Raw genomic sequence first — 25242 nt, 5'->3', positions numbered from 1 at the left:
GGCGGGGTTACGACACCGGCCGGTAGGGGGACGGCCCGGGGACGGAACGGGACAGCATGCTGGGACCGACAGCAACGTGACGGGACACGGGGCAGACCGGGTGGGCGGATAAAAACCCAGTGTGGGTTTTTTCTTCTTCTCCCCACTTTCTCTCTCTCTCTCTCTCTCTGTGTGTGTGTGTGTGTCTAGAAGCGGGACGTCCCAGTGTCGGTATCGAGTTAATACGTCAAAATGAGCAAATGCCCCCAAGGTTTTCTCAAAACTTTTATGAGGGCAATGATGTAATTGTATTTATTTTGATATCGTATTGTTATGAAATGTAAACAGGTGAGGAAAAATTAGGTCATAAAATAAATCAAAAGAATAATAATAATACTACATTTAATTTGTACCGTACTTTTAATTCATAGTGAAACTCAAAGTGCTACAGTATTAATTACATACACACAACATAAAGAAAATAGTAATAAGAGTTAAGATGAAAAAGCCTTCCTGAATAAAAAGGTTTTCAGGACTTTTTAAAAAAGAGTCCAGGGTCTGTGCTGCCCTCAGATGGTTAGGAAGGCTGTTCCACAAGCATGGTGCAGCAGAGCAGAAGGCTGGATCCCCCATGGTGCGGAGCTCGGTACTGGAGGCCTGGAGGAGCAAGCTGCTGGCAGATCTGAGGGCGCAGGGGGGAGGATTGTGGTGTGATCAGTTTATGTAGGTAGGGAGGCGCATGTCTGTTGATGGATTTGTAGGAAATATGAGTAGGAGGACTTTGTAGTCAGCACTGAAGGAAACAGGGAGCCAGTGCAATGAAAACAGAATCGGTGTTATATGTTCGTGTTTTCACACTCCTGGGTCACTCCTGGCAGCTGGTCTGAATGTTCTTCTTTGTACCGAAGTGATCCCGACAAATGAAACTGAATAGAAATATGATTATGAGTCCTCCTCAAAATAATAAAATATATAGCCATAGTAAAACAGCATATACTGTAGGCTATATAACATATATTATGATTATGATTATTATATTTGTCAAGTGGCCCAAGATCTCTTTTTCAAGAGAGAACCGAGGAAAAAAATATTAGTCCCACAACCATCATACAAGAAATAGCATGTGAAGTAAAGAGGACAAATTAATTAAAACTATCACAAGACTCTTAAACACATCAGATAATAAAGCTGTAAAATCTCCAAGGGGAATATAAGAATCTAGCCTGAAAGCTGTTGGCAGTTCATTGAGTTTAAAAGGTGAGTACCTGAATTTAGTTGTACTAAAGTTAGTGGGAAAACATGGGATGTCTACAGTAAGATTAATTTGAATTATATTTAAATGAGAGAGGAAATGTGAAGTAGTAGAGCCTTATCAGTAAATCTCATGAGAAAATTAATTACCCCCCCCCCCCCCCCCCCCCCTGATGATTATGATCAATAAAGTCAAACTTTGTTTGATTAATAAAGTTTTCATTAGTGATACAGTAAGACAATGTTATAGACTTGGGTTTAATGTTACCATCCACACTCACTGTTGCTAGTCATTGTGTTGGAAATATGATGTCATCAGTGATGATCACTGATGGTGACACATTTTTATACAGCACAAGCCTCACGGTTTAAAAAGTTATTTGTTTTGTTTTTGTATGAAAAGGAGACCTTTTAAATAATAAAATATATGGTTTTGCGGTTTTTGATAAATATTTGCTGTATTTAAGCATCTATTAAAATGTAATGAAATGTAAAATGTTTTTTTGGTCAAGTTGCACTGAACACCTACAGACTCGCTACAACTACCACACAACAACTACAGACCTTGTTTCCAAAAACAAATGTTTTGAAATGTGTTAAACTTATTTATATGATGCCATGAAATCACCAAACAACAGTAGGGATTTTGGTCATTCACATCTCCATTGAGCTAAGTCATGCAGTAATATCTCTGCCATGTTTGGTCAGGCTTTCCGGCGCTCCAGCTGGGCTGGAGCTGAACAGAGGAGTATAGTTTTGTTGTGGTTGAAGTGCGAAATGGGACCAAACCCTACTGACTCATCATCCACCAATGGCCTAAAGTATGCAAATTCCAGTAGCTATGGCAACAAGAAGAAACAGGAAGTTGTGATGATGTCACTTTGTGTTTTGAGCTCTTCCCCCCGTGTGGATATGAATCACAGAGTTCTGTTTTCAGCGAAGATAAGGGATGTTTTACAGCACATGTGTGTGTGTGTCTGTGTAGAGTAGAGCCACACAGTCACACTAAAAAGTGTATGACGGCAGCCAGGAAGTCTCTGGCTGCTGCCCCGGAGCAGACAATGCCACTGAGATTACAACTCCCTCAATAACTCAGTGGCTATACCAGCCATTACCATCTGGCATCTTCACCTCAGCATGGCTTTTAACAGCCAGACTGGGAGCTTTAGAGAGCTGCCTGCTCACAGCCTGATGTCACCTGCTCTGTAAAATGATGGTGTTTTAGGTCAACGGTCAAACAAACTTTCTGACCTCAGTCCTCATGTAGCATTATCCTCACTGTGGCTATACATCACACACTTATTGACTGTCTCTATCGGTGAATTTCAGAGTAATGTGGCACTTGAAAAGTAATTTGGAAACAGATACTTTAAACAGCATCTAAGTATACAAGTTACAGTCATCTGATTATGTAATGCAATGGTTAAATTTACATCTAACTCTGCACTCCACTCAAGAGTAGACCACTAGTGTGTGTGTGTGTGTTACAGCATGTGAACACTTGAGTTGTGTCTTCAGTGGAAAAGGAGCACAGCTGATAATCAGAAAATCCAGTTTGAAATCTAGCCCAAACTCTTAACACTGCGCGCCACCCACAGACCTCAGATCAGATGATGTCATGCACCATAAACTCTCTCTGTGTCTCTCCCTCTCTCTCTCCTCTCTCTCCTTCTCCTTTCACAACACATGCTACCACTTCTAATGTACGTAATGGTGCTGGCAACTGCGTCACTGTCACAGTTCTGACACACCATGTGTGTGTAATGAGCATGTTTTTGTTGAGTGTGTGTCTACATGTTTGGGTGTAAGAGAGAACATCTGTGTTGGGCTGATGAAGTCACCGAATTTCTGTACTGTATGTGTGAGAGACTGGGGGATGACGGTGATGTCATGTTGTGAGTGTGTGTTTGTGTATGTGTTTGTCTGCAGCCGTGGATAAGAGTGTATTTCATATTTTGAGTTTGTTTCATACGGCTGAGTGGACAGAGGGGCGGTCAGAAAAAGAGTGAGTGTGTTCCCAGGTCATAAGGTTGTTTGCTGAAGTCACTGGCCAGTGGTTTATGACAGGCCATTTTAACGCTCGATTAACAGGTCCAACACAGGCCAGCCGGCCCTGGTTAGCCAACTCCAGTGATTTAAGGACATTCTCCTCTCTCTGGGAGCCACACACACATACACATAAACACATTGCAAAGTTCTCTCCTCACCACTGAGCCATTATAGGGTAACATTAATCAGTAAACTTTATGGATGTAATAGATGTTGTTGTCAATGGGTTATGAAACTGTTAGAACTTAAATATTGATACATACACACAGGCAGTTGTACTATAATACCCCTTAATTTTGAGAAATTTTGGATGACTTCCTCAGTGATGGAAAATAAACAACAATAATTTCACATGATACAAACAAAGTCTCCAAAAGTCCACTTAGATCTGTTATGAAGCATTTGCAAGCTAAAGCAGTGACATGTTTTATAAACATGTTGGATCCAGACTTATGTAGCAATTATTTAATATATTTCATTGAAACAAAAAGTCAAAGCAAGGAAGGTATTTATATGGCACATAGGTGATTACACAATACACCAAAGATATTAAAGTAGAAATACAGCAAAAGATATTTATGCTAAGCACATTACTGAAAATGAATGTTTGGAAAAAATCTAATCCATCATTACCATAGTGAAAATAAAAAGAAGAGGGTTTTCAGCATCTGTCCTGTTCAGAACAAGCTGATATTCTGGGATGCTGCTACTTGAGTCTGGATGAATGATCAGGTCTATTATTTGGCAAGCTCTTAAGGTTCTTATGGGACTTTTAGTCAATGTTTTGTTACTGGTTGGTCCACAGAACCAGTTAAGCCTGGATATGACTCTTAAATACTATACAGTCATACTGTAGTGTACATTATATGCCACATGTGATCAACATCTAAAAAAAAAGTTTCATGCATTTGTGAATTAACACGTGTTCCTTATATATATTTAACTGAAGCATTTACAGCTAATTCATTTTCAGAATCTTCAAAAGATGTGACTTCTCTTGGTAATAGCTCCATGATAGGCTCCAAACTAGTTGTGAGGTCACAAATCCTGCTTGTAGGTACACACCTTAAGCTCAGATTTTTGATGAGCACAGAGAAACTTTCCCTCTCCACCAGATGAATGTCTTCTAGTGTCTTCTATTGTCAAACTCTGCACACACATCATTCTGCACAGTGAAGCTCAAACATCTAAGTAAAGTAATAATAAGAAAAGCACATTCATGAGTGGAGGGGGACTTTAACTATTTGCTTGAGATGCAGCCAAAAAATCAAAAACACAAGGTGTTGTAAAAATGTTAATTAAGATAACCCAACTTATTCAGCCTGGCTTGATCAACAGGAGCAAAGAGATAATATCTGGAAAACAAATCAGATTCACAGCATAGCAGTATGGAAGCCTATAGAGGACTATATTAAAATGATCACGTAAATTGGAAAATGAAAATGTAATTCCACAATAGCATTGTAGTTGTCCACATATGTATGTAATGAAAATGAAAATGAAAATGCAATAATCCGATTTGTCATTTTCACATACTCTTTTGCATTTACATTTAAATTTTCACCACGCTCTTTTGGTGTCAAAATGAAAATGTAATCTGTTAGTCCTCACATCAAGGCGGGTCTTCAGTTAGGACGTCACTTTCTCGTTTGTTGATGATGTTGGATGTTGACCAGTCGATCATCTCAAGAGTCGGGCTGCTGAGATGATCAGCTGGTCTCACCCAGCCAGCGGCTCCTCACATCTCTGAAAATGTGGAAGCAAATTTCCAAACAAGTATTATTTGGATAAACTGACTACAAATTGATAATCAAAACGGTTACTTTCTCAGCTGAAAAATATTAAAACTTAATAAAGTGACATATTAACAGTCATAGAGCAAAACTTACAACAGCTTTTAGTCTGGCTCCAAAACTTCTCCATTGCCCTTGGATATCTTCACCGGACTGCGAGGCATACTGGGTATGCAGGCCCAGCAAGGCCGAACCAAGTCACTGAACAAGGAAGTGATGTCCTAACCGAAGACCCGCCTTGATGAGAGGACTGACAGATTGCCTTTTTTATTTTCATTTTACCACCAAAAGCTCGTGGTGACATGTAAATGTAAATCCAATAGACTGGTGACGCTGTTTCGCTTTTTGCATTTGAATATTGTCCACTGTACAGCAGGTTAAGTCTTTGCAAATTAAATGTCAAAGGCTGTTTTCATTTTATTTTAATTGTGACTTAATATTGCTTGCATAAATGGAAAATCAGGTTACATTGTTTATATTTTATTTTAATTTTCAAATCTGACTTAACATTTGAATATTGTCCATTGTACAGCAGGGTACGACTTTGAAAATTAAATGTCAATCATCTTTTCCATTTTCATGTTAATATGGTCATGGAACGCCCCTTCCGAGTATGTGAAAATGCATATTTGATTATTGCATTTTAATTTTAATATTTACTCAAATAACACATACATATGTGGAAAATTACCATGCTATTGTGGAATTAAATTTTCATTTTCAAGTTTGCATTATCATTTTAACACTGTCCTCTATAGGCTTCCATATAACAGACACACTTTCCGTGATTTGCATATATGGTCGATGTTGTTACTTTGATCTCAGCATAACTCATGCAAATGTACATTTTGATTCAGTGTGTGACGTTAATATCATATCACAGTCCTCGAGGGCACAGATCCCAACAGGTAGGCAGGTCGTGACGTAGGCTGCCACCAGCCAGCCCTCCTCCTCCTCCTCCCCACCACCGCCACCCCCACCCCCACCGTCCCGCCTGCCTCCCAGCTGCGTCCGCCGCTGTCCTGTCTGGCCGCCCCGGTGTCTGCTCCGTCGCTCCGCACACCCTGCCCCGCTCCCACCCCGGACCCGAAAGCCTCTGCCTCCTCGTTCACCACCCCGGCTCTCCCACACCCGCCCCCCCTACCCGGTGAATGCACCAGCGCCGAAAAGATGACGGGCATCGCCGCCGCTTCTTTCTTCTCTAATTCCTGCAGGTTCGGGGGCTGCGGTCTCCAGTTTGAGTCTCTCGCCGAGCTCATCGTCCACATCGAGGACAATCACATCGGTGAGTCGGGCCAGAGGGGGAGCCGGAGCTAGCTGGCGTTAGCTAGTTAGCTAAACGCAGATAGGCTCGGCTGTGCATTCCGCTATTCGTGCCGCTTGCTCTCCGTCGAGGCTCGTCGGAGTGCGAGTTTTCCCGCAACACGGGACTTTAATTCTTCTGAAAACCATTGCCGCTCAGTGAAATGAAGGCACCGCTTGTTTTGTTTTTGCAATAGCCTCAATAGTTACCTTTTGCAGCGGTAACTCGACTTCGAGGGCCGCGTAGGTCTCATAGGTGTAACTAGCATCCCGAGCAGGCAGCGGTTTCACAGCTAACGTTGCAGAAGACCCAGTGTTTACGTTCCCAGGCCTGATGCGGTGCAGCCGGGGTTCCCCTCATACCGCTTGTGTGTATTTGAGCCGCCAAAAAAAGTCTGTCGCTTTTGCCACCTCAGGTGTCATCAAGACACCCACCTTTTCCATTGATGTTCGATTATGTCGGTGTCACTTAATTACCATTGACGTTGTATCAATGAAACCAAGCTGCTGTGGCAGACATGCTCTGACATAATTAGATTTACTTCCATATGCACAAGCTTCAACTTGTTGCACCGCTTATTACGTTTTCATCTGACATTAAACCTTCTGATAACTGTCACCTGGCATGCAATAGACTCCTGCCATCAGTTTATCCATCATTTAACATTTGATAGACAAAAGTGATTACAGACTGGAAGAGTATCAAAGTAATGCAGTTGTTTTTGCACAGAAATGAAGTTGTATTTTTTCTCTCTTGGTGGTAATTGATCACATATATCCACTTATATTTAAAGAATTACTGAATATGATAAATGTGGCCGTCTAAGAAGAAAAAAGTAGACATGCAGAAATGATGCAGACAGTAAATAAAATATTAGCAAGATTCATTAGCACTAGTGCTGAGTGTACAGCTGCAATGATTAGTCAATTAATCGATTAGTTGACTGAGTTAGTTAAAAATAAATAAATCAGCAACTATTTTGATAATCAAATAATGGGTTTAGTCAATATTTTAAGCAAATATGCTAAAAGATTAGCTGGTTTCAGCTTGACAAATGTGATGATTTAATGCCTTTCTTTGTCATTTATGACAACAATTTGATTATCTTTGGGGTTTTGGACTGTTGGACGAACAAAATCAGACATTTAAAAACTTTACCATTGGCTGTGGTAAATTATAACCAGCATTTTTCACCATATTCTGACATTTTACAATGAAAATCAATTAATTGACAATAATCAGCAGATTAATTGATAATGAAAAAAATGTTAGTGGCAGCCCTACATTCAGATGTAGCCTAATTAGTAGCCTGAAATGTAATGCTTGTTAAAATATTCAATACTTTTGGAAATGCTGATCAAACTCTGGCTTTAACATGATATAATCCACTCTTGTAGATTAACCTATAATCCACCATAACAAATTACACCACTGGACTCAATAATGTGTAACAAAGTTGATGCGGGCTAATCGTTATTTGTGGCGTGTATTCATCCTCAGGAGGCTGCTTGAAGGGGACGAGGGGGGTGGGGGGTAGAATGGATGCTTCATTGAGCCAGTCTCCATGGCAACTGGCTGTCTCTAAAGGGGTTGGGGGCAGTATATTGGCTGAGTTATTGCACACCTGCCGTCTCACTAACAAAAGAGCGCTCCCGTGCAGCCAGCTGTGGTGGGGACGCCCGACAAGATGAGGACAGGACTGATGTGCTGATGTTCAGAAAGGGGTTTTTATGATTGTAGGAGAAAGTGGAGCAGGGTTGGATGGTGATGTCCATTTTTCATCCCACCATATGCTCCATGGATCACTTCCAGATTAACTAGAGAGGGGAAATCGACACTATGAAAGTCCATCTGATTGTTTTTTTTTATCTCTACCGATCTCGTGACAAAGACCTGTGGCTATTTAGATCACAGCGTTTACCCAAAACCAACCAGTAAACAATTAAAAGATATTGATGCAAGGATACATATTCTCTCCTCAGTCCCTCAAACCCAACCACACAGGAGCTGACATATGCCCCATCTGGCTCTTAGCTTGACCTTTGACCCCAACCGTCAGCTGAGCAGAATGGCGGTTTACCAGTTAGATCACTTGGATTAATGAGTTGCCCCTCTGCCTGCTTTATACTGCAGCTGGTCAACAGCAGCGTCAAGATCACACGGACTAATCAATACCGCTCACAGATCAGTTACCACGGGGATAAGCGTGACAGATGGAGGGGATTGAGGATAGGCCGTGGGAGACGAGGGAGGGGTAGCGGGTACATATATTTTTTTTTTGCTTTTGACTTCCTCTTTTGGTTTTGAAGTGGTGCAGCGGTGTGATCAATAATCAATCAGAAGATAGGCTAATTTGATCCCGCTAGCTCCTCCGTGTGAGATAAGCTGTTTGAGGCTTTGTAGATAACAGATCGTGGTGCATCCTGCGGAGTGCAAACAGATTATGAAAACGACGGCGCTGACCATAAATCAGATTATCTAGAGGTGACAATGGGCTTGTGCTAGCAGACATAAATAGCGGTAAAAGTGAGTCAGTGGGTCTCAGGTCAGGGTACAGATGAGTGAAGGCTTGTGCTAGAAACATTTGGTCATTTCTGTAGGCAACAGTGTCCTCTTGTGGTAGGACATCCCATGTGCTACATAGTCAAAACAGGCATTTCTGCCTGCTGGTTTGGTCCCCCTGTGTGTATTTTAGCACTTTATTTGGGCTCCTGCCTCCTCTGACACAGCACTTAACAGCTGATGGCAAACACAAGTTAACACCAGATGAGCTCCTCATGATCCTTTCCGTGAGAAAATCGTTTAATGTGCGGGTCTGCAGCGTTGACCTCATCCTGGAAGAAAGGAGGCTTCCAATAACATGCCCGCAACTGTTTAGATTACAGCTGAATGCAGGAGGAAATGGATTTGGTGGACTGTGTTTAGTTTGGTGTTTGGTTGTTGTCGAAGGGCTTTGTGCGGTGACTGGTAAGGTAAGGTCTGAGGAATGTAATGATGTCAGTCTCGTCTGCCTGTGTGTACAAGGCAGCGTCGCGCTCTGTTCTCACCTGCACAAGCACATACCTGCCTCTTACCTCAACAAAGAAGCGCAGGCAGGGAGGGAGGGGAAGATAGATAGAGATTAAAAGTGGAGAAGAGATTTGAAGGAGAAGGTTAAGAAAGGAAAAATCTGGGGGCGAGCACAGGGAAATCCCAAACATCTCAGCTTTGTTTGGACAGAATTGACCTTTTTTTAAATTTATTTATTTTTTTGTTCATTTGGATTTGGCTGAAATCAAAGCCCAAGCTGTGACTTGATGCGAGGAGTCAGGCCAGCACTGTGTTGTAATAATGTCGGCCCTGCTCGAGCATGCTGATGATTAACATACAGTAACTTTTAAAGATGTAATCATTCAGCCCACAGGCCCAGCTAGGCTGTATTCCTTTATCTGCTGCGGCTCAGAGAAAAGGTAAACACAGTATAGAGAAACAGTTTTTACTTGTCTAACATTAACAGACAGGAAAGCCCCTTTCCTTCTGTTGTTAGTCATTTCGAATAAAGATATAAGTGCATAGCAGAGGGGGAATTTGTTGAATCACCAGAATTCATCTTTGTATTTGTTTCTTTGTGTGCCTTCAGGGCAGGGCAATCATTGAATATTATCGTTTATGATAATATGATCTTATCACGTTATCTTTTTGTAAATTTCTGTTTTCAAAGTTGAGGTTTCCAAGCCGACTGTATATATTATACAGGTAATTGAAGGTTTTGTATGCCACAAAAGAAAAATGGTCCCATATAACGTATAACAGTGCAGCACAGCTAATTGTTTTGAACATCAGTTTTATTATTTTATATGTAGGGCCGCAACTCATGATCATTTTTATTGAGTAGAGCTACAACTAATTATTTTTTTATAATTGATTAATCTGCAGATGATTTTATTAATTCATCTTTTTTTCTGATATAATGTCAGAAAATAGTGTAAACGCCTGTTTTAATTTCTTAGAGACGTCTGCAGATATCTTGACTCGTCGAACCAACAGTCAACAATCCAAAGTTATTCAGTTAAATCATCAAATTTGAGTCTGAAAGCAGCAAATGTTTGGCATATTTGCTTAAAAAAGACTAAAACGATTATTTGATCATCAAAATAGTTGATGAATAATCTTCTGTCAAACGATTAATCAACTAGTCGTTGCAGCTCTGTTATTGAGATTACTTTCTTGATTGATTACTTGTTTGGTATATAAAATGTCATAAAAAGTGAAGTCCATGATGAGACTTTCAGATATTGTTTTGTCCAACCCGGAGTCCAGAACCCAAAGATATTCCAATCACAAAGATAAAATGAAAAAAGCAGGAAATCCTCATAATTGAGGAGCTGAAACTGGAATTTTGGGCATTTTTCTTTGAAAAATGACTTCAAAAGTTATATTTATGGAGTGGAGTAATCCTTTCAGCTTTATTTATATTAGATTTTTCATATATTTGTCATATAGTTATGTTCCTCGATAATCAGACAATTACCTTATTAATAAGTCTGTAATATTTTTTCCACCATGGAGCCCTAGTTGCCAGATTGTTTCCCATTCTACTTTCAGAGGTGTGACACGGGAAGGGGGCGTGTGTGTTTGTGCATGTGAGAGAGCTATGTTCACCATACTTCCTAAATGACCTGTCAGGGTGTAGCGGAGCAATTAGTGGATCGGCATCCCAAACTGGAAACTACAGACGCTCTCTTTTCACGCTACACATACATCCACATACACACACACACAAGGTCACACAATATGGCTTTTGCGGAAGTCGCAGGGCCCGAGCGCCCCACCAAGCACTGGGAAGTGTAATTACAGAGAAGTTTGGCTTTTCCCCCACCCATATCCCCTCCTGTTCCCTCTCCACCTCCTCTCCTCTCCCTCCATCCGGCTGCCTGCTGCTCTAGAAACACGTTAAAATGCTCTCTGTGGCTTAATTAGCAGCCTGCAAAACAAGCCATGCATTCTTGGCCTGGTTTCAACACACACACACACACACACTTCTACAGACACACACGCAGACCCATACACATGTGCACATACACACGGACACATGCACACACTGTGTATTCAGCAGGGGGCAGCAGTGTGCTACTAGTGAGAGATGGATGTCTGTGTTGAAAAGAGTGGAGCTGCTGTTGATTGGTTGCTGCTTTTAATGACAGCAGTGCTAATTAGGGAGATATTTATAGACCCTTGAGAATTTGAAATGTCTCAGACTTGCAGCACACGGAAACACGCACATGCAAATGCGAAACACACACACACACGGAGCATTCTGCTAATGCACCGTAATGTATGTAAAGAACTCAGGGATTAAATCAGTGAAAATGGATATATGTGTGAGTAAGTGTGTGTGTGTCTGTGCATGTGCAGGTTCCCTCCTGCTCCAGCAGCAGGATCAGCAGTGTGTTAGCTTCCTGTCCTGCTAGGTGAGCGGAAGTCGTAAAGCCCGTGAACATTTACTGCAGCGCTCGCTCTCTCTCTCTCTCTCTGTCTCTCTCTCTCTTTCTCTCTTTCTGTGCACCTGGCTCACTCCATTTCCACCGACACCCCGCCTCCCCCCCTTCCTCCCTGCAAACACATGCACACACTTACCTCATCTCAAAGTAAAATCCCGAGCTGCTTGCACATCTCAACTTATTAACTCAGGCGTCTCTTCGTCCGGTACTTGTTCTTTTATACCTGGCTATTTACTCTATATGTTATATATGACGTTTTTGCCATTAAGCTGACTTCAGACAACTTTTTGCTACAGTCACAGTGTTCCTGATAATGCTAAAATGATCCTGATATATAGAAGTGTGACCCTGGTTCTTTATAGTGCACAGATTCTACGAGATTCTATAAAGATTAATTAGTTAGTCAGCAGAAAACGTATTGGCAACTATTTTGATTCTATTCTATTTGAATCTATTAATCACTGAAGTTGCTTATGAAGGAAAATGACAAACATTTCCCGCTACCAGCTTCTCAAATGTGAGGATTTCTTGTTTTTCTCAGTGTTACAAGATAGTAAACGGAATATCTTTAGGATGTGGACAAAACGATCAATAAAGAAGCCATATTAAGGCCAGTTTAGACCAAACAGTTTTCGAATGTCGCAGTGGTGTAAACTGGCCAGACTCAGCTCGACTCAAGTCGGCTGGCGGTGTCAGAACGTAAGGACGTCACCTGTTTCAAGAGTCAATTAGCTCACAGTGAAGTCAGCTTGTCAAGTCAGTTACAAGCTGTCAGCTGGTGGAAATGGTAGAATTTTGGACAGAAGTAAGAGAGGATCACCTCATCAAGTTGTTTGAGGAGCAGCCGTGAATGTATGACAAAAGGCCATAAAATTTGCAGTTTGCAAATCTGCAATAAAAGTGCAATTCAAATTCTCGACCCTCATTTTTTAAAACGTTTTTGCGGTTTTATTAATACTACAACTGTAGTGTTACATTTTACTAATACTGCAACAGTAGCAAATAACTCACTATCACTATCTTCAGTCATATTTTAAGACGCTACAAAGTATCACATCTACAAAACACCCTGAAAAGCCAGCAGTCAGAACAGAAGTACAGAGTCGTTGCTATGGAAACGATACACCATCTCGACTGATTGCATCGGTGTAAAATGGCAGGTTTCAGAACATTACAGAGCAGCGCGTTGCAAGTAGTGTCAAGTTTCAACTTCTCTTTTCTCTGAATCTTTGATCTAAACTGGCCAGTTTATAGACTAAATGATAAGTCTAGTTATTGAAAACTAATCAACATATTCACTGATAACTGAAATAATCATTAGTTTGTGAAATCAGGCAAGATATTGTTTGAAGTTTGGTAATATTTTGATTTGACTGGTCTTGTGGGCATCATTACAGTCTAAAAGTGACAAATGAGCTTATTTTACTGTTCCAGCAGTTAAATGAGCAATTAATGCCTCTCTCTTTGATATCCACATTACATGTATTTACTTTTCTCTTTAATATCATCGCATTATATTGATCTATTGATGTGGAAAAAATGTGCTTAGTTGATTTCTTTTTTCTACCATTATTGGCCAGATCTGCTACAAAAAGACTCCAACTCAGTGGTTTTTAAAAAGGTCAGACTTACAGATGCTGCCAGCTCTCACTATCCTGTCTCGTGACTCAGCCTCGTCATTGATGTAGGTCGAGGTGTGTGTGTGTGTGTGTGTGTGTGTGCTTATCCCTGTGCACAGAGCTCTGGTCTCTACATCTGAGCAGCAGGTAGGATTATTAAGGTTCAGCTATAAAAGACTGTCAAAGACCACCTCTGTGGACCACCTCTGATGTGTGTGTGTGTGCGCACATTTGTGTGCAAGTGTGTGTGTGTGTGTTTACGGATGCATGCTCCTGCTATCCTGTTTCCTTTACCTAGCCTTTTCAGTGCTGTGTGTTTTTACATATACTCGCATGTATAGGACTCTAATCTGTGCAGCAGCAGCAGCAGCGGTGTGTGTGTGTGTGTGTGTTTTTTTTTTCCTTTTTCCTCTGGTTGTTTTCTTGTTTGCTGGTCTCCTTGGTGTTCTCCTGCGCTGTGGGAAGTCTGCATTCTTTTTTATTTATGAGGTGTGAAAGCCTGAAAACCAAAGGACTAAGATGGCCAACACGCAAACACACACACACTCGGGACCGTTCTGTTAATTGTTGCACAGAGATGATCCAGTTCTTGGATCCGAACCGCAGCACATCTGCTAGCCATTACGTATGCAGCTGCAATTATGTCTATATGCACACACACACACTCACACAGACGTAGACATGCACGCTATGGCACAAACCTACTAGTTGTTTTTGGTTCGAATTCCTCTGAACGTTCCCCCCGTTGAACACTTGATGGCACTGGTACTTCACAGAAGCCCCACCCGCAGTGTTTTCATGCACACTTGCTCCTGTTTTCCAGAAGGTGGGAGGTGGGGCTTTGAAGTTAACACTGCTTCCCTTAGGCAGTGGAAGTTGCCTACTGTAGTGTTACTGACTTAGCAAGTCAACTGGAAAAAGCGTGTGTGTGTGTGTGTGTGTGTGTGTGTGTGTGTGTGTGTGTGTGTGTGTGTGTGTGTGTGTGTGTGTGTGTGTGTGTGTGTCTCCAGTAATACACTGTGTACATTCATCACAGCCTCCGAGTTGCTCCTTCACTCTTGGATGAATTTCTTCTTTGCCACATTCAGACCCCGGCAATGATTAAGCAGCGTCGGAGGGGGGCGGGGGGGGGGGGGGGGGGGGGGGGGGGGGGGGGGACATTGCTAGTAAATTAGCGAGGGTTTGGCGTTGGCGTAATAATGTGCTGCTTATGAAAGTATCTGAAATATATGTGCGGCTGCCACACATTACGGACTAATACAGAGAGCGCAGTGTGAGAAAGATCCAGTAATCTATCATTGAATCTGGCAGGAAGAATAGATGTATGAGTGCAGTCTGGCAGGAAGAATAGACGTACAGTATGAGTCAGCTACATACTAGGAGTATTCACTCAACAGTTTCCCTCCGCAGAGAGGAGTGATTCATCTAAATGTGTCTCTCTCTCTCTCTCTCTCTTCCTTGCTATCTCTCTCTCACTCTCTCTCTCTCAGACACAGATCCGCGGGTCCTGGAGAAGCAGGAGCAACAGCAGCCCACTTACCTGGCCTTAAGCTACATCAACAGGTACACACACACACACACACATTCACACACACACAACCAAATGTGTCCACCTATAGAGGGCAGCATTGCTCCACCAGTGAAACTCTGTCTGTCTGTACGTGTGTGCGTGAGTGTGTGTGTACATGTGGCTTGCGGAGAGCAGGCTCGGATGACTGATGTCTTCCCATAGACATAGCAGTGACTCATCCACAGACCAAAAAAACCACACAAGACAATCACTCCTGACTCCCGCGCTCCAAATGGCACAGCCAAAGGCGGCATCGCAGGATTACAGCTTATGTGTTTTTGTGTGTATGTGTGTGTGTGTGTGTGTGTGTGTGTGTTTGTGATGAGTGCGGTGAACCGATGTGTCACGTCCCACTTAATGCCCCATTAAATCACTCCAAGACGCAACGTTTAGAAAGATAACAGTGAAACTGAGAGAGAAAGAGAAAGTGAGGTTTGTTTTCTGTGGTAATTGTCCAAGTGGCAAGGTTGTAAATGTCATCCGTATTTACTGTATAATGTTGTGATGACTGTATATTTAAAGGGGGCAGTTCACTCAGCAGCTCAGTAATGTCTTGTAAAAAAATCAGACTTCCCACTCATAGCAATAATCTGCAGTGTAGCCATAATTTGATGAGATGAATCTTTAAAGGCTCCTATTAAAGCAAGAAATAACACTGTAGAAAATAAGAGAGAACGAACTAAAGTAGAATATAAAGATGGCAAAGATGTCGGGTCTTGTTTTCCTAGTTCAGCCATCTTATCGGTAATTATAACAAAGTGATCAACAAGTTGAGTACAAGCTGAGATCTGGGAATGCTGCGACAACGCTAAAAAGACACGAGCAGTCAGAGGAACAAAACGATAGTGAACGATGAAGTTATCAGCCAAACTGTCTGTTCTAAAGATGTGTCACATCATAAATCAACTTATTTTTTCAACTTTGACTCATTGTAATTGGTACTAATTGTAACCATAGTTGTGTACACACTAGGACTGTCACTTTTCCAAAAAGGCAAGTTTGAATAAATTTGAACCAACAAGTAATTTGTTCGAATTAATTCAAACTCAGTCCATATACTGTGTCGGAGATACAATTTACTGTGACTGTTCTAAGCATATATTGCCAGCCATGTCCATCCATCAGTGGTCACAGAACGTGACTCAGTTCAGTATAGTCTTTATATCTTCACGTGTGGTGTCATACAACTTCACTGTGTGTGTCAGACGAGGTTGTAGAGTTGACGTCGCTCCGCTTGTTTGATGCCTCCGCTGCCTCACTTGTGTGGTAAGCTTACCGGTCAGTCCTCAGATTTGCTGTCGTTGTAAAGAAAGGCAGCTGCTTTTTACAAAGTTGGCAAACAAACTGATCTTTGTTGATCATGTTGCCCCCCTTAATGCTTCCACACACTGCTGCTCAGATGCTTCGGTGTCGTGATTATCTGATCAGCACAGCTTTGCTCGCTAGAGTCCTTATCCATTTTTATTTATTAGCTTAGTTTACTGATAGGTCAAAGAGCATGCAATAGGTCGAGCTGATAGTGACTTTTAAGAACGCCCTCTACTGGATCACAAGGCAAACTACTTCAAATGATCTGTTGCACTTACAGGCTGTAAATTTTGAAATCAAACAGGTCATTACAGTTTGAATATTTAATTTTTGCTCATGTAGGAATGAAAGTTTGACTTTTGTTAAGAAGTGACCGTCCTAGCACACAGATTTTCAGTTCAATGAGGGATTAGTAGTGACTCACTTTCCCTCACTTTTGGTTTTACTTCTTACTTGTTGTGATCTAGCAACGTAGATTTGCTTTGAGATTTCAGCAGGTACTTCTATGAATACAGTCAGTGTTATCATAGTTATTAGAGTGGATGGCCAAAACTACAAAAATAAAACCCACCACCATGATGCTTAAATTTACAAATACTGTAGCAAATATTACAGTTATGTTTTGAACGATGTTTGGCATCAGTAGGTTCACCAGCATTGTCTCCATTTTAAGGGGTTGAAGTTCGCATCAACATGGCTACGAGGTGTGAGGTTTGTTGTTGAATGACATTAAACATTGCCTTGTCATGGTATTTACTGATGACACACACACCTCTGGCTCGTTGTCAGGTTCATGACGGATGCGGCGCGCCGGGAGCAGGAGACCATGAAGAAGAAGGCCACTCCCAAACTGTCCCTGTCCATCACGGGTGGCGTGTCCAGGAACAGCACAGCCACGCCTCCTCGCCACACCAGTGGTAACCTGACGCCTCCAGTCACACCCCCCATCACACCCTCCTCCTCCTTCCGCAGCAGCACACCTACAGGTACGACAGGTGTGTGTGTTTGAAATGTCATGTGGGAGGAGGAAAGACGGGTTGCTTGTACATGTGTGGAGTGATTGGAGGTGTTGAAACTGACTAATGAAATTAACGCCACCGGCTGTAACAGAAAAAAGCTACAGTTATTGTTGCGCCATCGGGAGAAATGTTCATCCAGCTCAAGCGGCGCTGTGATGAGCAAATGAAGATATCTGTAACCCAAATGGAATGCAGGTCATTTCATACCTGGTGAATGACTTCATCATGAGAGCAGGAAAACTGGCATATAACTATTTTTTGCACTAACTAACCTCTTACTCAGTAATACAAACTGTAATTGCAAACCTCAAATTATTCACATTTAACCATAAAAAAGTGGATTTGTAATTGGCTGGATTTGTTGACTTTTCATGCCAATATTTCCTCCCAATTTTTGAAACATGAAGAAAATCTGCTTTTGGAATGGAAAGTGGAAGAGGCTTAAACTCAACCACTGTCTGCTGCTGTGCTTGTGTGTGTGTGTGTGTTGTTTGTGTATTAGGTTTGGTGGCTCCTGCAGTGAGCAGACCAGTCAACACTCTGCTAATTACATAGCAGCTGTCACGCTGTGTGTTTGCATGGGGCCGTGTGTTGCACAGCCCAGAAGCAGATGTCCAATTCCAGCCCAAATGGTTCCAAACGTAGTGTTAGGTCTGGGCTTATACACCAGCACAGCTACACACACACACACACACGCACACACACACACACACACACACACACACACACACACACACACACACACCCTCTTTCAACATGTGCCAGGGTGCCATCCATTTCCTCATGCTGAGGTGCAGCATTTCCTGTGAGATGGTGGGGGGTCAGTAGGCCTTTATGTGTGTGTGTGTATGTGTGTGTGTGCACCTCAACATTTCAGTAATGTGGTATGTGGATGCCTGTCTGTGTGTGTGTGTGTGTGTGTGTGTGTGTGTGTGTGTGTGTGTGCGTGTGCGTGTGCATGTGAGTGGAAAATATTCTACACTTAGCAAAGCACTTTTTCCAGGCTGAGCAATGGGGATCACTCCCACTTAATGATCTCTTTCTTAGTGCCAGCCCCTGGGTTTTGACTCACAGGCACAAAAACACACACGTGCATGCACACCACTGCTGTTATGTCTGAGCTGTGCTCTCAGTGACATGTGGGCAGCTAACACACCACAGTAGGAGCAGAATACAGAGAAAAGTATTAATAAAAAGTCACATATTTCTGTTTGGTAAATTCCCAAAGCATGATGTCCTTTTGGGTATGTCCCCATCCATATTTCATCCGGAATGACTGTAATTGTTTTTGTTCTGCGTGTCTCCATTCTGCCTCCAGGCAGTGAGTATGATGAGGAGGAGGTAGACTACGAGGAGTCGGACAGTGATGAGTCGTGGACCACAGAAAGCGCCATCAGCTCTGAGTCCATCCTCAGCTCCATGTGTATGAACGGGGGAGAGGAGAAGCCATTCGCCTGCCCCGTCCCCGGCTGCAAGAAGAGATACAAGGTAAGGGAACACCAGAGGACGACAAAGTCAGTCCCAACAACGCAGCCGTTGAACACGAGGTTTAGTGGTTTCCGATGAGGTCCACACTGGAGCTATTGTCTGAATATCACATGCCTGGACATAAAGTTCGAAAAAGCACATTGTAAATCCAGAATGTCGTGATTGGAAGTAGTGATAAATATATCATGTTATATTTGCTTTGGTTAAATTTTATTATAGCTGCTAACAAAAACCTCATTCAGCTTGTTGCCCCTGCTCTTTTAATAATGGACAGTGTGGGAACATTTCTCTCTTATGCCCTTTTCAGTGACATGGTATGAAGCCACATTTGCTTTTTTTTGAATAGGTCAATATTTGTTATCTAACCCTGCTTAAAACCACCCTACATCCGACCTGTGTGTGACGCAGGTTTGATATTGTTCAACTTTTAAATAAAAGGCATAAGGGGGGTTTCTGTATTGAATGATTAAAGGTCACTCCAGGGTGATTATGTTAGTGGCCTCTTTCATTAAATCATAAATTGCAATCCTCTCAATCTCCAAGATTCTTGAGAAAGATTGTTGAATGTGCCTGAGGCTATACTCTGTCATACATACTGTGTTAAAGGACTAGTTCAACATTTTGCCTATTCACTCTCTTGCTGAATTAAATGAGAAGATCGATATCACTCTCATATCTGTCAAATATGTCAAATATGAAGCAACAGCTAGCAGTCATTCAGTTAGCTTAGCTTAGCTTAGCATAAAGACTGAAAACAGGAAAGAAGCTTGCCTTGCTCAGTTGGAAGCTAACAAAAAAACCCTAGCACTTCTAAAACTCATTTATTTATATTTTGCATCTTGTTAACAAAGACAATTGAGGTTTTGCAAAGATTATGTGCTGGACTATTTCTTGGCTGGGTGCAATGACTTCTTGGAGTCTCTGCTGGTTGCCAGGCAACATCACAGTGACGACAAGTCTCATGGTGACTTCCTGGAGTCTTGACAAGTTATCACATGTTAGTTAATTTTAGAGGTGCTGGTAGATGGACTTTGTTGCCTCTGGACAGAGCCAGACTTGCTGTTTCCCCTTTGCTTCCAGTCTTCGTGCTAAGCTAAGCTAACTGCCTGCCGCTGTAGCTGTGGCGGACTGATATGACTGGTATCGATCTTTAAATGTCTCTCCATTTCCCTAAATGTCAAGTCAAAATGTCAGATCCTTAAGAGTACTCCACCGTCTTAGCAATGCACTCCTATGACATCGTCGGACTCCTGATGGACTGTCACTTCAGGCAGTTTATCAGATTTCACGCAGCTGCGGTAGCACTCCACAAGACCTGACCACAGACTTTGATGTGCAAAATCGTTGGAGTTCCCCTTTAAACCTAAAACCACTTTCAGACTATCCCAGTGACACAAGTTTAAACATGATGGATCAGTTTATGAGTTGCACTCCAAGAACACTTTGAGAATAGTTTTGAAGAACAAATTCTTGATTGTGCAATAATAGCAGATTATGATCTGGTGTAATGCTGCGGTTTTGGCAGTGATGGTGTATGATACTACAGCTGTAGACCTGTGTCTACCTGTCAACCTCTGACTGCAGTCAGGGTCAAACACAGGTTGCAATATCGCGTGTCAAAAAGATCAATGTTGTGTAAAGCGGTAATTGTAATCTTCCTCTACCTTCCTTATTAATCTCTTTACTCCTCTTCTCTTATTCCCCCCCCGTCTCTTCTTCAGAATGTGAACGGTATCAAATACCACGCCAAGAACGGCCACCGCACGCAGATCCGTGTGAGGAAACCCTTCAAGTGTCGCTGTGGCAAGAGCTACAAGACCTCGCAGGGCCTTAGACACCACACCATCAATTTCCACCCACCTGTCTCCACCGAGATCCTGCGCAAGATTCAAGGCTAGAGCTCGTGGTCGACATCCATCAACTGCCCCAAACATAGCCCTGTCCTGACTTTCCTTACCTGACCCTTTGATACACATCCCACACACTAAAGGATCAAGTGCATGCTTTAAGTTGTTTTATTTTATTTTTTCTTCATCTTTTTGTTTATTTGTGTCACATATTTTTTTTTTTCTATCCATGTTATATCACTTGTATTTTTGAAAAAAAATGTATCTTTGTAGTATTTTTATCGTTGTACATTTGCACATTTCGTATATGCTATCACGTCAGTTTTTCTATTGTTTGACTTACATAAGGTGCTAACTGTAAAAAACAACAGAAAGAAAAGACAAAAAAACAAATGAAAGAAATGAGGGGAAAATGCAAAAGAAGGAGATGTGAAAACTGAAAGCGCAAAACAAGCCCTGACCCCCCCCCCCCCCCCCCCTTCTCTGCTCGTGTATGAGCGGGATGAAGTTGACTTTTTAGTGCTGATCTAAGCCCAGTGGTTGTTACACTCCTTTACCGTTAGACGCAGAGAGTTGGCTGAGCCTGGATCTGTGCCTTCACAGTAACTTCTGGGGGTTTAAGTGAGAGAGTTAAGTTATACTTTAAATAGATATATTGATATATAAACAATAGACAGATACTGTATGTATGTGTACATAAAAATATATAAAAGTATTCATGAGCATATACATAAATAGTTACATTTTATTTTCAAGCTTTATTTTATATATTTTTGTCAGTGTTTTAGATAGTGTTTTTTTCTTCTATGTATCAGTAAGTGTTCCTTTCATTCCTTATTTGCTGAGACGGCCAGTTTAGTCACCTCAGAGGTCAGATACAAGGTCAAACAGCTGGATGACTTTAGGTCTGGAGAATCCGTTTTTTTCTCTCGCCACATCCTAGAGTTTAGGAGCTAATACGCCTTTTTTTGGTTTGACACGCTCTGAGCGGTGTACGATATTTTACTGTTGATCAGGAAGGGGGTATAAGAGCATGGCCCAGGCCCAACAATCCATATCTTAAACAGTCCACTGAAACATTTCATCCCCTGCAGAAAGCCATCCACGTATTTCACATCTCCAACGTTTCCAGATAGGGTTTCTCATTCCGAGTGCCAGAGCTGTATTCCAGAGACTTAGCCGCGAATGCAGGTTAAGCATCATGCTGTATTCCAGTTGCCAAGATCTTTGTTGTTGTTTTGTTTTTCCATGATCGTTGCCAACAGCTCTCCACTGCCAAACATTGACCATACCATGTGCCTGATGAGGGAGGGAGGGAGGGAGGGAAGGAAAAGGGGGGGGAGGGGGAGGGGGGAGGGAGAAGGGAGAGAAAGAGACTGTCGTAATGGTTTCACCGTGGAGGTCGCCAAATGTGTGGCAATGATTTTCTTGTTCATCGCGCCTCCAGAATGAGTCGATGTACATTGAATGTTTTTTTCACGCATGCTTTTCTGTGTCGTAACGGGAGAAATATGTGTGAAAGAAGAGGGTGTATTTGTATTTTGAAAGAGATTACCATCTACAACCTGTCATTTTGTGTGTGTTGTAGACAAGAGCATTCCAGTTCATTGTATGTACAGATGTATGCGTGTGCGTGCGTGTGTGTGTGTGTGTGTGTTACTTTTTTCAGCAGTATCCAAGTCATCAGCCTAGAGTGTTATTGTATGCTGTGTGTTTCAGTGCTTGGATCTGTCATATTTCTGTGCCAGGCCGCTGGTTTTAACTCCTGTGGAGCAGGATGGCTGGCTGGCTGGCTGGCTGGATGGCGGTGTTGCGTCATGTATTGTTGCGGTGGCCAACTTGTTGCCCCTGACAGGGATTTCCTCATTCATTGCCTCTAGAAAAACAAGAGTGGTGCAGTGCCCCGTGCCAAGATACATTCATCCATGACATCATTTCCCTCATCATGCACAAAGTTTGTTTTCTGTCTCTTTTGTTCATTTGATGGGTACGGTGACCTCTGACATGCACACATCCTCCTTTCCTCCAGTCTGATGTTGCCGTGGACACCACAGGGTTAGCATGGCAAAGGGATCTTTTTGTTAAATCCTCTTTGGTAACTTCATTTTGTACAAGTAACCCCCTAATTGCTTTTTATATTATACCAAGTTAACATACACCTGTGACTATTACTTGAAATGCTTTCTATTAGTGTGCTGCTCAACAAATAAGCACAAAGGTGGCCTGAAAGACATCCATGTCTACTGTGAAGCACCAGATCTGTAAAATCTTGGTATCAGTTTACATCAGAGTACATCTGTGGACTTACTAACCTAACAGTAACCCTGACATAATGGTTTGCGTGCGATAGGAAAGCTTCATTCCAGAGAAAGAGTTTCCGTGGCCAGGATCAGAGCAAAGCAGAGATGGACAGAGACGCAGAGTCTCCGAAGTCGAGCTCTGTCAAACACTCGTAAAACCATCCCCGCTTCACGGACACAGCTGTCACCATGGCAATAGTTTCAGCTTTGAGGGTAGGGAGGAGGGGTGGGAGGGAGGGGGGCTGCAGGAGCGGAGGCTGTGTGCAGGAGGAGGAGATGAGGGAGGGATTTCAATATACCGTGTACAGTGAATGTATTGTGACGTGCGTCTGTTGTCAAGTTGCTTTTAAATTATATTTTCGTATGTAACGTGGAGACCAACGTTTCCTTTTTGTATGGGGGGACAACAGGTTCTGAGCAGAGTGACTTGTAAATGATGTCAAACTGTCTTTCTATATAAAAAAAAAAGAAGCTGCTTAAATGCAAACAGGAAACACCTGGAAAAAAAAACTGCAAAATAAAGTAAAGAGCTCTTAAGCTCAAACTAATGGTCTTTCTTGTCTGATGTGTGACTTCTGACCCTTTTACACCCAAATGATGGAGGACATTTCAGTCAAATGCGTTTAGACAAGCTTACTTTATTCATAAAGATCTTTGCAGTTCACACCTAAACCACCATCCTGACATTCTCACATGGAAAGGGCTGCTTGGACACAAGACATACACACATTAACCTTGTGATTACTGGGCATGTGCAATTTTTAAAGCCTGAATACAACACTGTCAGGGGGGGGTCACTTTGTAATGACAGAAAAATAGACAAAGCGGTGATATGGAGCCATGTGGATACACACACATACATACATACATAGAAATGACATTCACTCATGAGCAATAAATAACTTTTTCCTCACAGTTCTAACTTTTAAAACGTGGCAGTACGTAACAATAAGAGTGTCTGTAACTTAGTGTCTTTCAGTCTATTTGCTTTAAACATTTTACAATGTCTCTCCAATAAAATAAAGAGACCAGCCCAGCTTCCAGAAAGTGCACACCAGGAAGTAAAACATCATTGGCCTGTCATTCGTTCATCACAAGTAACAATGAGGGGGAGACATGGTCACAACAGTAATTCACAGGTCTCTCCACAACTTATACTTATTTTCATATGTACAGTACATTCAGAATAAAGCCTTATTTAGTGCAGATACATGAAAACGTAGTGCTGTTTTTATTTAAACCATCTGACGTCTTTGTTTGCAAAAACACTATCGTACGAACGGTAGTACTGTAGTTTGGAAGAAATCAAAGATCACTTCCCATTCAAGTCAAAAAAATATCCCCTTCCAACGACCTCCTTCAATTATAAATAACAGATGTCTTTTTTAAGACATCACATATTCAGATCTTGCTCTGCATTTACACTTTTAAAAAATCATCTTATCTCTTAACCCTTTCCAAACGTCGATACATGTGGACAATCAAAAGATGAAGCAATGTCTTGGCTGCTTTGTCACAAGAGAATCCTACTTATTGTAAAGAAATATTTACCGTAGTTAAGAACATTTGTGAATCCAAGATACTAAAACGTTTTTTTTTCTTCAAAGCCCTGGTTCAAGCTCCTGCTACAATTCACTCTTTTAGCTTGAACATATGAAATTTTGTAGTTTTAAACACAGAATATACGCATGCACTACCAATGGTGCTTTAGTCCCTTGAAGCAGAAGGATGAGCATTAAAAATAATAGGAAACTAAAGGAGTGATCCAGCACTATTCCCCAGTGTTAATGATCCCTTACCCAGTGTGTGTTAAAGGGGACCTATTATACTTATTCCTTATCTTCTGTCATATATATAATGTTAGTGTTGAATGTTCATATTAATCGTGGCCAAAGTCTCAAATAATGAGGTAAACGTATGTAGAAGTAATCCCTGTGAGCAGAGAGCTGATCTGAATGCTAGGTTTCCAATGTTTTTTTCTACTTTTGAGATGAGCTGACGTCAACTCGTGCAAATTTCTTTATATGGTCATCTGGTCCAGGCACAATACATACGGTGCAAGGAGATACTATACATCTGGTAACAGCAGAATAACATTTTACTAGCTACGTTACTTATGTTATTTCCTGACAGCAGACATTTTCCACTTCAGTCGGTATTCCAGTGCATTCCCCACATGTAACTTACACCATTATGTCACAATAAGCAGGTAATATTTACCAAACAGAGACGCCCT

The 25242-nt window shown here is 41.8% G+C and overlaps 1 protein-coding gene and 1 long non-coding RNA gene across 4 annotated transcripts; one reads left to right on the top strand and one right to left on the bottom strand.

Moving 5' to 3' along the window:
• Positions 1-1674: 1674 nt before the first annotated feature.
• Positions 1675-7280, bottom strand: LOC121913705. Of its 2 annotated transcripts, XR_006100360.1 has the most exons (4): positions 6585-7280; positions 5169-5322; positions 4891-5025; positions 1675-4634 (listed from the first exon to the last, which is right to left on the bottom strand). It is a non-coding gene; the product is annotated as an uncharacterized LOC121913705 (long non-coding RNA). The 2 variants fall into 2 exon arrangements; XR_006100359.1 differs by lacking the exon at positions 6585-7280 and having other exon boundaries at positions 5169-5956.
• jazf1a (JAZF zinc finger 1a) lies at positions 6087-22013 on the top strand. 2 transcript variants are annotated; one of them, XM_042436466.1, is made up of 5 exons: positions 6087-6357; positions 14965-15037; positions 17142-17347; positions 18690-18859; positions 20581-22013. In XM_042436466.1, exons 1-5 carry the CDS (start codon positions 6243-6245, stop codon positions 20755-20757), a joined length of 741 nt encoding a protein of 246 aa, XP_042292400.1. In that variant the 5' UTR covers positions 6087-6242; the 3' UTR covers positions 20758-22013. The 2 variants fall into 2 exon arrangements, with proteins under 2 accessions (XP_042292400.1, XP_042292401.1); XM_042436467.1 differs by having other exon boundaries at positions 6091-6357; positions 17142-17338.
• Positions 22014-25242: the final 3229 nt, after the last annotated feature.

This window comes from Thunnus maccoyii, chromosome 15 (genome assembly GCF_910596095.1).
Source record: "Thunnus maccoyii chromosome 15, fThuMac1.1, whole genome shotgun sequence".
NCBI classification, from domain to species: domain Eukaryota; kingdom Metazoa; phylum Chordata; class Actinopteri; order Scombriformes; family Scombridae; genus Thunnus; species Thunnus maccoyii.
Note: the sequence above shows the minus strand (reverse complement) of the source record. Positions and strands in the feature narration are given on the sequence as shown.